Source organism: Parasteatoda tepidariorum, chromosome 6, assembly GCF_982258835.1.
Source record: "Parasteatoda tepidariorum strain Cologne lab strain chromosome 6, Ptep-v5.0, whole genome shotgun sequence".
Taxonomy (NCBI): Eukaryota; Metazoa; Arthropoda; class Arachnida; order Araneae; family Theridiidae; genus Parasteatoda; species Parasteatoda tepidariorum.
Genome location: NC_141760.1, coordinates 38034987 through 38050798, shown reverse-complemented (window position 1 = coordinate 38050798; position 15812 = coordinate 38034987). Strand labels below are relative to the sequence as shown.

The following is a 15812-nucleotide window of genomic DNA, read 5'->3' as shown; positions in this document are numbered from 1 at the left end:
AATAGCTTTTACACTCTTCCATATTGTAAAAGTCGTCGTAATTATTTCAAATAAAACAAACTGAAATCTTTAATAATCGTTTTTCGTGCTACATAGATTTTTTTTACTTATCTTCTCTGCATTACGAATAATTGAGAAATAAGTGTAATCATGATAATACATGAAATCCCAACTGCTGACATACTCGAATAAATGTTAATATTTCTTTTATCTGAAAACTCTAATCTTTGCAGTTAATTAAACTGTTTATTTTGAAACATTATCTCTTTAATGATTTACAACATCCACTTCAAGTAACTTGCAGAGCGTGTTTATTTTATAAATATTTAGGCTCTTTTGACAACATAGTTATGTAATTCAGAAAGTAATTTTTGGTTATTTCTAGTAGTGCCCTTTAGTCGCACATTAAAACTGCTCCAAAATTTCAATGTGATAAAATCTTGTATTTAATATTTTTTTTAAATGATAAAGAGTAAAATATGCGTACTAGTTCCTTGCATTATTTGATTAGAAATTTTTCAAACATCAATTGAGGTCATAAAAAGAACAAGAAACATTCATTTCTTTTATTTTTCTCTACTTGGTGCAAACTTGAGAATATTTCTTAACATAATAAGAAAATAGTTTAAAAACACTTAACAATTCAAATGGTTCTATATTCTTCATACAATTTTCTGTCCAAAAAGTTTTATTCGAGGTTAAGGCAACGTGTTTTTTTTTCTTTCTAGACGAAATAATCTTCAAAAGACTAATCACTTCTCATTTTGTATATATAAATGCTTTCATTTTCAAGAATAGAAATAAAAAAATGAAACTATCAAAAGGAGTCTAAGTCTTCTTCAATCAAATGTTTTATTTGTTCGGTAACTAAATTGTTAATTTTATGAGATAACAAATGTCTTTTGTATCATTAATTGATGAAAATCGAACAATGCTCTTTTCTTAAATTTATTTATTTTGAATTATTTCCTTACTTTTTTAAATTCATAATGAATTATTAATACAAATTTATACTCTCTCTAATACTATTATATTCATAATTTGACGCATAATTAATTATAACTCACCATTTGAATTGTAAACAACAAGGAAGCAATTGTTCTGGTTGTTTTGCCAAATCGTTTCTCTAAATACTGAAAAATGGAAAACAATTGTACTTTGTTATAATCACAGATATTTCATTATATTCCATAATACTTTTGAAACATAAATTGGGTTCAATATATTGTAAATATTTTAATATATATTAAACACTCTTGTTTCCTTTGTTTCATTTTGTTTAAGTTCAAAAGATATCTTGCTAAATTTTCAAATTTTTTAAATAAAAATTTCTAGCATGACAAGATGCATTACTCTATTGATATGTATCAAAAGAATAACTTAACTTTACAAGTCTCTTAACAACAACACTGTGACACAATAACCCCTTTACATTTTTAAAGCATGCCTGTGCTGCTCTGTTGCTGTGACGCTACACTGTTAAACAATAATTCAATTACAATTCTAAACTAGCCCCTTGAGGCTATGTAGCCCATTTATGTAAAATTAGATAGTTATAATATTAAAATGCCACTTAAAGATTGCATGCTTATTTGATATGTATAGAGTTAACATCTTAAGGATGCTAACCAAGAAATGCACCAAATAAAACATAAATTTTGATATAAATTGTCTAGAAATAAGGAACTAAGTTTAAACATATCGTTTATTTTGGAATCACGTGAATAGTTCGGTTATTATTAATTATTTTATTAAAAAAAAGAGTTTAATCATTTTCCGCACAGGAAAAAAATGCAACGGAATGAGCATGCATCTTTCATTCAAGATCCCACCTGATTGTAACAGGTGATCAACATATTTTTCAAGTCAGATATTTTGTTTACTTTCTTACTTATTAGAACTTATTACTACTTACTTATTGTTACTTTCTTACTTATTACTAATTTACTTACTTATTAGAAGATATTTTGCTTACTTTTTTGAAATTACTCTTAGAATTTTTATGTATGCTTTTTTTGTTAAGCTCCGTTTAATATCCATAAATTTAATCTGTGTTATTTTTTAACTGCTAATTTTTTTAATTAAAAAAAATACCTTTTACTTGATATATCTAAGGTATTTCGTGTCAGTGAAAACACTTTTTTTAAAAGCTTTGCTAAGCGTTCGTAAAATGACATTTTACTTTAAAAAATTGAGCAGCATATTAAAAATTATCAGGATGATCAACGTCATATCCATATATCACAAAGAAATATACGATCATATCTTTGACAATATCTGGAGGAAACTGGTTAAACACAAACGAAATATTTATAACAGTGAAATATTTTCATATCTGTTGCTGCTGAATAACAGAGTTTGTTTATTCAATCATTCGACATATTACCAATCACGTATTCAAAATTTATTTTCTCATTTTGGGTTATATTAGACTTGAAGTTAAAAATTACTGAATGAATGATTTAAATACCGTATTGATTTTGATTTTATTAGCAAGGATTACGTTTTTTTCTCAGATTTTTCATCGCGTAAATTTTAACTGACTTTCTTCCATATGTACAATTTTATTAGCATTTGCTTGTACAAACTTTTGTTTTCATTCACTTATTTAATTCTATTTAATTATGTATTGTGCAAGGTATGACTTAAAATGTCTTTTTTCAACTGAAAAATATGTCAATAATTAATCACTATTTCAAAAAAACAATTAAAATTTGGTTATTATTGTTTTAAAAAAATAAAATCTTAAAATAAATAAACGAAAAAAAAAATAAAACGGAATTTTCGAGGAATACTTTTACTAATTATTTAGCATAAATTAATCTTAATAATTGAAATGAAAAATTATTTAAGTTTTTTTTTTGCATTATTAGTGGACATTAAAAATACAATAATAGTAATAATATAAGTTAAAATTCTTAAATTATTATTCAATTTTAAGGAAAATAATGTCAAAAATGTTAATACTTTTAGATAGTAAATGAATGTCAAATATGGCATTTTTTAATTAAAATGATTTATATTTTTAAATTACTTATTTCGCATTAAAAAATTTAATTTATAGACTAAAACTATGTTTACTACTAATGCTTTCAGTCAAAAGAAAATGACTCACCTTGACTTGTAAAGATTATACAACAAGAATCCCTTTTTTGTGAAGATCATGTATATATTTTACGGAAGGATGTAATTAAGTAAGGGTTAATGTATTCATGATTATGATTGTAAAGAGCACAATGTAATTGTGTAAGGGTTAATGTATTCATGATTATGGTTATAATGGGTACGATGAAAATACAACAACGCAAACTCAACAATTTAGTTTCATTAACTCGTTTCTGGAATTCAGCATGACCTTCTTAATATAACTTCGCAGATGAAACCTATTTAGAGATCACTGTTCATCGAACTTTTGTTCAAGCTTTAATTTTTTTTATTTTTTTTTTTTTAAATAAACTCTGTTGACTATTTTAGTCTTACTTTTATGAATGAATTTTCAGAAGATACAGAAACTACTAATGTAGGTAATTATTGCAATACATAATGGCATATCATTATAACATCAATCAATTTGAATACACATGAAATAAAGCTGCAAGTGGCATGAATACTTTACATGAATACTTGTGACATGAATACATGTGACATAACCACATGTGACTCAAGGGTTACATTTAACTCGAAGTAAATTATATAAAGAAAGTATACATAGGCTAAATTTTTAATATGACAGCTTATCGTTCAATTCAATGGAAACAAGTAGCGAAATAAACTTTTTTTTGCTAAAAGGCTCCACCCTCTATTCGCTTCGTTCACTAGCCCCCGCAATTACTTCTCATTCACCATTGAAGATCAAAGGAGAAGAACGGTTAACGTCCATTTCTTACAAAAATTAGGATAGGATTGTCATCTGTTATATTTTGAAAATCATCAAATATCTGAAAACCAATAACGTGGAAAATTGGTCACCCCCGAGAGTTATTATTATACTGCAAAGATTGACCGGGTTGTTGAAAAATAGTTCCTGTCTGTGCACAATTTTTTTTCTTTCTTGGAATCATCTTTCATGGACATAAGCCGTTCTTCCACTCTTGATATTTTTAAAAGTGGTTCTTCTATGAGATCGATAAGAAGAACATTTTGCTTATAAAATATATAATTATTAAATTCTTATGGAAGCATAATTTATTAATATGATAATCGTAACTAAGTAAAATGATAAATGGATTTGAAAAATAATCTAATATACTTGGAAAAAAATTAAACTTAAGAACAGAAAAGGCGACACAATAAGAAGTAATAAATGAGAATTAACTTTGTTTGTTAGCATTAAGTAACTTCTTTTTCCATTAGCATGACATCCCTTTGTGGGCTAGAGCCTTCCCTAGAACTTTCCTCTATTCTGCTTTAAATAATAATTATCTATAGCCTTGGAAACATTGGAAACAGTTTTATCTCTCAGTGTTCATATTTTTAAAAATTTTGATATAAATGTTATCATTTAAATCACGCAACATCTAATTTCCACATTATTTTTTTTTAATTATTCATTTTTTTAAACTTTTGACACAAAATCAAGCGCTATCATATAAAATCAAAATCACAAGCGAGTTAAATTTTTTTATAACAAAGGATAAATATTTATTATTTAAAGAAGAAGACGCAGAAAAATTGCTATAACTTTCAAGCAAATAGGAATTTTGAAAAAAAAATCAGTCGTTAAGTTTATGATTAAAAAAGGTCCTATCACACTGAGAAAAGGAAGTATGGTCAAAAGTACCAGAATATTTGTGTTTTTGCTCCATAGGAAAACCAAAAAGATCGGTAATTTTTACTGAAGTGCTTTGGTAATGATTTTTGCAAAATTAAAAATAAAATACAGTTTTAGTAATAGGTGATAAAGTTTCATAAATGTAGTAAAATATTATAATTTGATATTAATAGTTAGAGCACAGCATAAAAACTATTTATTTTGCTAAATTTAATTTTCAGTTTTGTATTTTTTACTGGCTCTATAGGAATCCAAAAGGCTCGGTAATTTTTAACAATGCTCTTTGGTAATTGTTTTGGTAAAATTAACAGTAAAATAGTGTTTTAAAAGTTTTTTTATTAAATGTGCGGTAATAAGAGCTATAATTTTGAATACCAGAATATGCGGTAAACCGTCACTATATGAACGGAAAAATTGCCAAATGTGTGGTTTAAATACCGTATATTTGTTTTTGTTAACTATAATTATGTTTTTTTTCACCAGAAATACCATACCATGCAGTACAGTAATTTTATCAGTGTTTTTTTCCGTTCAATACGTCAAATTTCAACTCTGCACTTGCATTTTAGCCAAAAGTATATCGACCAACATGTTTTCCTTTATTACAAGTTTAACTGTTAATAATTCTGGAATCGTAAATTTTTTATTCAATCGAGCTCCTATATACCTTCGTAATTTCAAATATCAAAATTTTAGAAATTTCAGAGCAGCAAAGCAAAATGTATCGAAATCGAAAAAAATTAGGAAAAAATTGCAATGAAGTGCCTAAAATTGCAATAACTCTCAAACAAATTTAAATTTCGAATTAAATCTCCTTGCTAAATGCATAAACAAATATGGCCTTTTCATCATGCCAAATTTCAGCTCTTTCTGCCCTGCATTCCTACTGTTTGTAGAGCGGCCCGTATAGTATTTTTTAAACAAGTTTAATAGTTAATAATTCTCAAACTAAATTTTAAATGTTAATTTTTTAATTATATTGAAATTGCTGTACACTGTTCTACACATTTTAGTAATTTCAAATATCTAAATTTTAAAGTTTTTAAGCATCAAAACAAAATATAGTGTTAAGTTGAACACCAAAAAGCAGCATCAGCGCAGTCTCATACGATTCATTAAGAGCTCATACGATTTTTAATATGAAGAAAAAACTCGTGACTTGCCATAGAAAGCCATTCGAGTAATTGAAAAATACGAAATTAAACGTTATTATGGAATCTCTTTGTGGAGGTTTATGTACCGTGAAGCTAACAATTGAACTATTAAAAAAAAGGAAAATATCATGAAACTACTTAGAAACAACTTTTTTTCAATATCATAAAATTGCAAGGGCCGGCACTGTTTGAGGCGTTCAATTTATTGTTCCATTTTGGTTTGCTGCTCACAGAAACTATGAAACTTAAAAGCTATAAATTTTAAGAAATGTTGAAAAATTGTATAAGGATTTCGATGAAATAAAAAAATTTATTTTCGGTTTGGTAAATAGTTCGAGAGTTATTAATTGTTAAACTTCTAGTAATAATAGGCTATGCTGACCAACTGCCCTCTGGCCAACTGCCCTCTGCCAACTGAGTAGAAACTTGACGTATTGATAGAACCATTTTGAATTTTAAAATAAACGAGAGGTGTTCTTTTCTTTTCCACAGTGCTTAAAAATTATTGCAATCCTTTTCTTCAAACAATAATTTTTTACTCTTTGTGGTAGAAAAATTTATCCCTTTCGCGATTTTCATTTTATAATTTTGCGCTCAACTTCATGTCAAAAGTAACAAAAAAATGAATAAATCAAAAATATTATAGAGAGAGATATTAGATGTTGTCTATATAAATCTTAATATTTATAAAAAAAATCTTAAAAATACAAAGATTAAAGAGAGAAAACTGTTTCCAATGGGAACTGTTATATAAGATTTACTGTCATATAAGATTTACTGTCATATTAACTGTCATATAAGATTATCATTTATATTATTTATGAATAAAGCAACTTCTCCTTTATTGCTTCTTTTATTGTGTTGCACATTGTACATTTATAAATTTAATTTTTTTCACGTACTCTGCATTTCACGTTGATTATTTTTCAAAGCTGGATAAACTTTTATTTCGTTACGTTTAACATATTAAGAATATGTAAAAATGTAATTATATTAGTTATGCATTTTATAAACAAAATAAATCTTTTTTTATTGACTTTTAAGAAGAAAAACAGTGATAAATGAAAACAAATCAATTTGGTCGATGATCTGAACTATCAATATGCGGAGCCTCCAGTTCTATTAAAACACTCATTGGAGAAACTAACATTATAATTTGATTACTTATTATAACATGTCTTTAATTTAAATAATTTAAGTGTTTCTGAAACTTTACTTAACATGTTTCTCCACTCCAACTTTCCAAAACCAATACTAAGATATTTTAGTGCATAGTAAAAGCACCATTTGTTATACATAAATTCCATTTATTATTCAGATATTAAGGACTTAAAAAGGGATCAGACTCAGGGATGTTTCTGAGACCGTCGCCAATAGCCCACTGTACAGATCTAGTGCGATGAAAATGAACTACAACAACAACAGCAATCAAAAAGGTGATCAAACATTTATCATTATTTATTGCTTTAAGTTCAATCTATAGTAATTTTGTTATCTCCCACAAATAAACGTTTTTTGAGTTATTGTAGTTTAGTTTCTAAAAACAGTATAATTATTTATCTATTAAACTTTCTTAATATCGAAATAAAAAAAGGTTGTTTTATATTTTTAACCTGCTATTTTCAAGATAGTGGATGTTTTTTGACAAGCAAAATATTTCTAGAATGCAATGCAATACCTGCATATGAATCAACGCAATACAAACTCGCTGCATGTGCTCAGGGGGAAATAATTTTAGTTTCCTCTCGTATAAAAATAATAATGAAATCTTATAAGATAATGTTTTTACCTCGTATGCTGTTGAAACGTCCATGTCAAAAAATACAGGCAGGAATCCATAACAAGCAATAACTCCGCCCAATGGCATTCCAAGCATCCATATGAAAAATTGCGTACCGTACAAGTAAGTCTCTGATGGCACGCCCAGCACTGATATTGCAGACATGTATGTTGCCATTAAGCTGAAAGCAACCGGAAATATGTGCATATTCTTACCAGCCATCAGAAATTCTTGGGTAGTTTTCTGTCGACCACCGGTGAAACGAAAAAATATACCAACGGATGCTGACACCGCCAACATGAGGGCGATTACAACGTAATCTGTGATTCCAAGTAAAACAGACATAGCTGAAATTGTATTAAGAAGAATTAGAAACAATAAATAACGCAACCAATAAGTAACATGCCTCCCAAACTATTTATCTCAAAATGCAGGTTTGCAGCTGATGTATTAAATAATGCTGTTAGAGTATTTTTGTAATTAAACCATTTAATTTAATCTTTGGCTAGTCATATTTTGCTATTACTCAAATTGTCCCTTTTAATTTTATTGGTGAAAATTATGGCGTGCATACTATAAAATAGCAACTGTTTCCTCCTGCTGTTGCAGTGTGTGGAAACTTATATTCCAGAAATCTTATAAACGTCTAGAAATGGCAAGTCCATTAGCTTCTGAGCATTCATTCTTTAAAAAACACAAAACATTCACTGAATAAAAAGTATAGTATATACCTGGATATGGTAGATTTTAATGTGTTTCTGGTTTTATGGAAAGACAAAAAAAACTCAGTAAGTTTTACCGAAGCTCTTTGGTAATAATTTCAGTAATATTTTCAATAAAATATTGTTTTATAATATCGCTGATGGACTGCAATAGTGACACAACTGAAAAAACACGTTTTTTGGACTAAGAACGTGTGTAGATATGAAATTACACATTCTTTTCAGCAGCAATACTAGCGAACTCATAATTCAACTTGAAGGTAATCTTCGTTTAAGCAAACTAAAGCATTCTCTATGCATTTTTATTGGCAATGAAAACTATAAACCCACTTATCTCAAAACATGATTTTTTGAGTTGCGCAGCTATTGCAGCTCATGAGCGATATGTGTTAAAATTTGGTAATTTTATATCTTAAAGCATGGCATGAAAACTAATTATTCGGTTATTTTTGTTTTGTATTTTTTACTAAATAAGTGGAATTAAAAACACCAAAATTTACAGCAAACCGCAACCTTATGAAAAGGGAAAATTACCAAAGAATGATTTAAATACCGAATATCTAGGTTTCATTACCAGAATTATGTTGTTTTTTTTTTTACCGAAATGTTTCACCCATTAGTGCAGTAATTTCACCAGATTTTTTTTCTCTGTGCATCACTTCCCTAGTAACAATTTAACCTTGGACCCAGATGGGTTCAAAATTGGCTCAATATGGGTCCTATAAAACCATGCACCAAGCGACCAACATCGGGATGTCTAGATTTTTTAACATTGGTCCTAGAATAGCATATACAGGGCCTACATTGGCCAATATAGAACCTACATTGGCTAAATAATGAATACAAAATATCAGCTGAATCTGACAATTCTATATAGGGCCGATATAGGTTGTAAAGATATCGGGTGAATCCGAAAATTCAAATTAGGGCTTATATCTGAAAAATAAAGGCCCTTTGAATCCCTACTGAGCCAAGATTCATGAATATTAGCCCTATGAAGGCCCTAATTATTTTGCTGCTAGGGTAAGAGTGCACTGTCTAAAGTTGTAGTTGCTAATGTGCTGCTTCATTAAAATTTTCAACAGAAATTTGCTACGTCATAAAGTTTTCATTGCTCGCGCAAACTTTACACTCGCACTTTTTCCTGTCAAAGTTTATTTATTGAAGCAAAAAAATTTTTTTGCATCAAGTGTTCTATACGAAAGTATTAAAGACAATATTTAGCAAAAGTAAAACGACATAAATCGTCTCTACTTGGCATATCTCTTATCCATATATGTCATGCATAGTACTAACTGAGTCAAATCTATAACTCTGTAACTATTTAGTTATAGCTATTTCTCCTTTGCATTACGGAATTATTTCATAAAAAATATTTTGTATTAGTATCATTATTAAATGGCAATAATTCTACGTGTTGAGAATCAGTTGTAAATTAAGGCAGATACAGAACTAAGTACTTAACGTAAAGTTTGGGAAATAAAATTAAAAATAAACAACTTTTAATAATAATTGTAAAACCCTGAATAGATTACTGGATAACTTTAAAATTATAAACTTCATAGAAATAAAAAAATAGAAAATTTAATTGTTAGGACTAATTTCAGACTATGTAAGAGAGGAATTTTCTAGCTTAGTATTATCTTTGTTTTTAAGCTTCTTTTTGAAAAACAATTTAATGAAAATATGTCATTAAACTAACATAGGTATAGTAAGTAAGGTATGGTAATGTTACATTAGTTAGTAATTTTTTTTTTCTAAATCGAGTTGTAAATAGCATTATTTTACTTACTTATAACTAGTATTCTTATAATTAGTATAATTAATAAAATACAGATAAATTTAGATTCGATTAAAATTAAAGTGTGATATCTTTATATTTATTTGTTGAATTCAAATAAAATGTTTGAAGATGACGGTTGATAAGAAATTTAATTTGAATAACCTTGTGAATAGTATTTTGACTACATTTTAATAACATTGATGTCATATCCTTTTTGAATTAGTTAACCTTGCTCCTTCCCCCCTTTTCTTTATTCTTTCTGTTATTATCTAGCAGATCTATGTAGCCATTGAAGGAATCTAGTTCCATTGAAAAGGAATTGTTATGATTTATTAATGTACGAAGCAAATACATTATATAAATTTGTAAAACGTGATATTTCAAAACTCTTCAGACAAAATATTTTTTTAACTGGTGTAAATCATTATTCTATCCTTTAAAATCTATCAGTAAATAAATTTTTTAAATATTATTTTTTCATTAAATTATCATTTATCGTCAGGTTAAATTTTCCCAAATAAGCTTTTTTATAAATTAAAGTTAGCGATGATAAGTATAAGTATATTCAAAAATTAAAAATAAAATTAAGACTTCCAAACTTTCGATCGCTGTCTTGACCAAACTATTGGAATCATACTTCCTAGGTTGAAGCAAACCTTCGTAGTTTCTGAGTTATCCAATTTTTAGAAGTTATTTGAATTTCTCGAGATTTATTTGTCCGATTTAATTCAAACTGTGTACTCTGCTATTTGAAATTACATACAAGCGTCGTAAAAATTTCCTTACCTTGTAATTTAAACTATTAATAAACAAAATAATTAAAAATAAGTAAAAACTACAAATTATTTAATCTTTGAATAAACCAATTTTATAATCTTGTGCAAAAATGAGTTTTAATTCGCTTTAAAATTTCTCGAACTAAGATGAAATTCGCAGAGGAAAAAAATTAAAATTAAGGGGTCCGAACTTTCGACCATTAGCTTGTCTAAATTAGTCTCCCCCCTCCCCTTAATTTAAGGGTCAAGAATCGAAATCCATCAAAAAAAGGTAAGTTTATTCATAGAAAGTACATTTTTGTGTTTTATTTCGTAATCTAAGATATCGTCTGCAATAATTAACATATTGTACGCTAGCCCCTCAAAACATTAAAATTGAGTTCCAAAAATGCGTTAAAATGCTGTAAGTTAAAGTGCGTTAAAATGTTATAATTAAATCAAAGGATATTTAGTATTATCAGTTTTTTTTTTATTTCGCACACTCCGAAAAATATTATATTGATTACTGAACAATAAAGTTTAAAATTTGAGTTATCACAAATTTTGCTTTTTTATAGTACAGCAAATTCAAATTAGATGCAAAATAAATAAAATATTTTTAATCAACAGAAATGTGACCTAAATTTCCAAAGCTTTATAACTCTATATTATCTAATAAATGGATCATAAATTTCATAATGAATTTTAATATCTTTGGTGAAATTTTCCCTCGCCGTTTTCTTTAAAAATTACACTTTTGAGCTAAATAAAAGTTTCAAAATGAAGCATTCCATTAATATTGAGTAAACAGCCAAAGTAGGTCATCAGTAATATGCATGTCACTTCTAAAATTTCACCCCAACTTTTAATATCAATTTCAAATTGCATAAGAAAGCTACAACTTAAACTACTTATCATAATTTTAGGGAAAAATAATTTTAATGACTGCTATTCTGCAAAATAAAGGTTAATAAGTGGGATAATAATGGGATAAAGGATAAATAAATTTTTTTCTGATAAATTTTTTCTAGCATAGGCCATCGACACTCAATTTTATTTATAAAATTATAAAAGCATGTTTAAAGTTTCAAAAAATTGTTTAGAAATTATTTTCAAAATTTCTCTTCGTGAAATCTATATTTTTTGGTCCAAAATGTCTTTCTGAGAAATTTTGTCCTATATTTTGCAAATTGTGAGCAATTATAGTGTATTATACCACCATTTTTGACATTGAGATTGACTAAAAGTTTTTACCATTGATGGAGTTAAATTTTATTTTACTTTTTTTATTGTTACAGTTTTATTTATATATTTATTCATATTTTGTTTGTTTGTTTATTTATATATTTATATATTTATTCATATTTTGTTTGTTTGTTTATTTATATATTTATATATTTATTCACGTTTTGTTTGTTTGTTGTATTATAACACATATTTCCATGCTCATTAGAATCAATTTAACAGCTTTATTGAAAAAAACTGTTTGTTTGGAAAACAACCATATTTTTAGCATTCTATTTGCACAAATGCTTGCAAACAATAGTTATTTGGTCAATTTTATAGACTTTCTTGCATGATAACTACAGTTCTGTTCCTAAAAGTGTATATAATTTTCCTCAATACCAAAATTGGGAGCAAATATACACCAAACTTTTTTATAGGGCAGCTTAGAGGTAGTTTTAATTAATTAATATTTTTATTTTATTTTGGGGCAAATATTTGAATGACTGTTATCAAAAATAACTAATAATAGAAATACTAAACGTATTTTATCAAATTAGCTATATATGGCATAAACTATATTAGTGGAAATAACCAACTAAAGCAATAAATTAAATAGAATTATATCAAATTATAATCAAACAATTTATGCATTATTTATAACTATCACTTTTATTATGCATACTATTGTATTGAACAATTTATCACAATATGAATTATTTATAACACTCATTTATTCTTTGCATACTAATGTATTTATCAATTTATCACACTTACCAATGTTGATTGATTAAAAGTTTCGTAATTTATATTTTAAATTTTTGAAGTCAATATTTAGTAAATATAATTTTTTATGTTTATGATATTTATGATGAATATCTTTTTTTTTCTACGTTTGAATGTTGTTTTTCTACCTTTGTTGGAACCTTGAATTAAGTTAAGCTTTTCAAATCAATTGTCATAATAAAATTATATAAACTATAATATACAATATTCTCTTGATTATACTGCACTGCGAAAAAAAGGATGATCAAATATACCAGAATAACGTGAAGTTTACCGTGTTTCTGGCTCTATGGGAAAACCAAAGACTAACCGAAAGGAAAATTTTAATCTCACCGAATTGCTTTGGTAATGATTTTGGTAAAATTAACTACAAAGTATAATTTTAAGACATGTGATAAAATTTATTAATTGCAATAAATTTTGGTAAATGCAGTACATTTTAGTAATTTTATCTTAATACTTTAGAACATAGCATAAAAATCATCACTTCGGTTGAATTTACATTAAAGTTTTGTATTTCTTACTAAATATGTTACAATATGAGCTATAATTTTTAAAACCAAAATATCCGGTGAATGCTTATCATATGAATGAAAAAATTATAAAATTGATGTTTTAAATAGCGCATGTGTTTCTTTTATTTTTCAAAATTATTATTTTTTATCAGAAATGTCATAAGCATACATAAAAGTAATTTTACCTGCATTTTTTTCTGCCTGTAAGAATTGCATATTTAAAAAAAAAACAAAAAAAAAACAAAAAAACAATTTTCCCTAATTTATTTTTACAAAAATGCTTACCTAATTTATATCATAAAGTCCTGTAAATGCTGAAGTATCACAATTTTTTTTATCCTAATCTAATCAACAGAAACTTTATAAAACAAATCATTATAAATCCCAGTCGATAAATAAAACAAGTATCAGGGAAAAGTTCAGAACACTGTTTTCAGCATCCTAGATGCTGAAATCACTAGCCCTTCATCAGGAATCCATCCTCTAATAATCAGCTATGACGTTGATCTTGACAGGCAACCACGTGACTAATCCATTACCCATTTCGAGAGCATATTGTTTATGCGTGATGCAATATAGTTTGAGACAATACACATTTCTTTGTTACTTTCACTAATCAGAGTTTTTATTCAGGTAGCAATTAAAAACAACATAAAAATGTTCAAAAATCGTAATAAATGTAGAATAATAGTAATAAAAAGGATAATAGTAATACAAAATTTATTCTGAGTAACATAAATGCAAAATTATATGGATATCATTATACGTTTTAATTATTAAGCTTCATTACATGTTTCCTTTATATGTTTCTATCATATGTTTTCATTAAGTCCTTAAATAGTACAATTAATAGTAATTGACCATAATTAACCATAATTGTAATAGTCCAATTTGAAATGGTTCCAATAAATACATCTTGAATATCACTAAGAAGAACAATTTCGACATATTTTGTACTTTATACGGTTAGTACTTATATTGTAAGGTAACACTATAAATCACTATTCACTATAAATGCTGAACATTAATAGTTTTATAAAGTTTATACTATTAGAAAATTTGAACTATTTCTGCTTGCACTTTCTATTATATTTTCTTTTGTTCATAAAAGCACGATTAAATTAATTTTCCTTTTCATTAAAACCGATAGGAAAACACATTCAATAAAGCATAATATAGAACAAAATAAAAACTTTACTATACAAAATAGAAAAAAAAATGCTTCATTACTTATGACTCTGATTTTACATACGACTTCTGATTTGATCGCAATAAGCTTTATCCCAGAAATGCAGGATGTCATAAAATTTTTTATACGTTTTTACATTTCAAGATGTAATTTGTATTGAAATGAAGAATTCGTTTTTGTATGAATTTCTAAGTGCATACAGCTGCATACATTTTTTTATTAATTATTTTGGAAATGTGTTAAAATAACTGAATTATCTTGTTCGGTTCCTACTTCTATTTCTCTTAAAATTTTATTTACATTGTCATTGACGGTGGTTTACTCTCTTTACCTCACTAAATTATAAAAAACAAATTAATAGTCAATTGTTAAATCAGGCGTAATTAAATTATTTTTATTTCTTTAAAAAAAATTTAAGCTTTTTAAAAGAATTTTAAAATATAAAATAAAACATAAATAAAACACAAAAATATTTAAAAAATTAAATGTATGAAAAAGTTTAAATTAAAAACTAAACTATTTTACGATTATTTTTGATTATTTCCGATATATATATATATATATATATATATATATATATATATATATATATATATATATATATATATATATATATATATATATATATATATATATATATATATATATATATATATATATATATATATATATATATATATATATATATATATATATATATATATATATATTCATTCATTCACTCAAGGTGATTTTTCTTTAGCTTTCATCTCATAGATAACTCAGGTAAAATTAGAAAAACTTGGATAAAAAAGATAGTAATTAAATTAATTTATGTACATAATAGGACTTATCAAGCATCTGGTCTGCTTAAATTGTTTAGTTGATTCCATCAGTACTAGCTGAATAGGAAGTTACATGAAGTTAGCAACTAAAAACTATTTTTTTAAACCGTGTTTTTTTATATCAGTTATTAATCTTTAAAGTATTCTTCCTCTTCACGCAAACGGAAACCGGGAGCTTAAAATGTTGAAATAATATGTGCTTTAAACAAAGAAAACCCGTGGAATGTTTTGCAATTACGTGATTGTGTAGAATTAAACTCTGACTAAACTTGAATAGAATTTTTGTAAATGATAAGATGAATTGCCACA

The 15812-nt window shown here is 26.4% G+C and overlaps 1 protein-coding gene across 2 annotated transcripts in view; it reads right to left on the bottom strand.

The window, feature by feature from the left end:
• The window catches only part of LOC107444074 (putative sodium-dependent multivitamin transporter), a 33609-nt gene extending 19641 nt beyond the window's left edge, over window positions 1-13968 (bottom strand). Inside the window, exons 1-3 of one of the 2 annotated variants that reach the window (XM_016058148.4) lie at window positions 13776-13968; window positions 7715-8052; window positions 1068-1133 (exon numbers count right to left, since the gene is read on the bottom strand). In XM_016058148.4, the coding sequence (XP_015913634.1) occupies window positions 1068-1133; window positions 7715-8050 (402 nt within the window). In that variant the 5' untranslated portion in view covers window positions 8051-8052; window positions 13776-13968. The other variant, XM_071178812.2, reaches the window with a different exon arrangement.
• Window positions 13969-15812: the final 1844 nt, after the last annotated feature.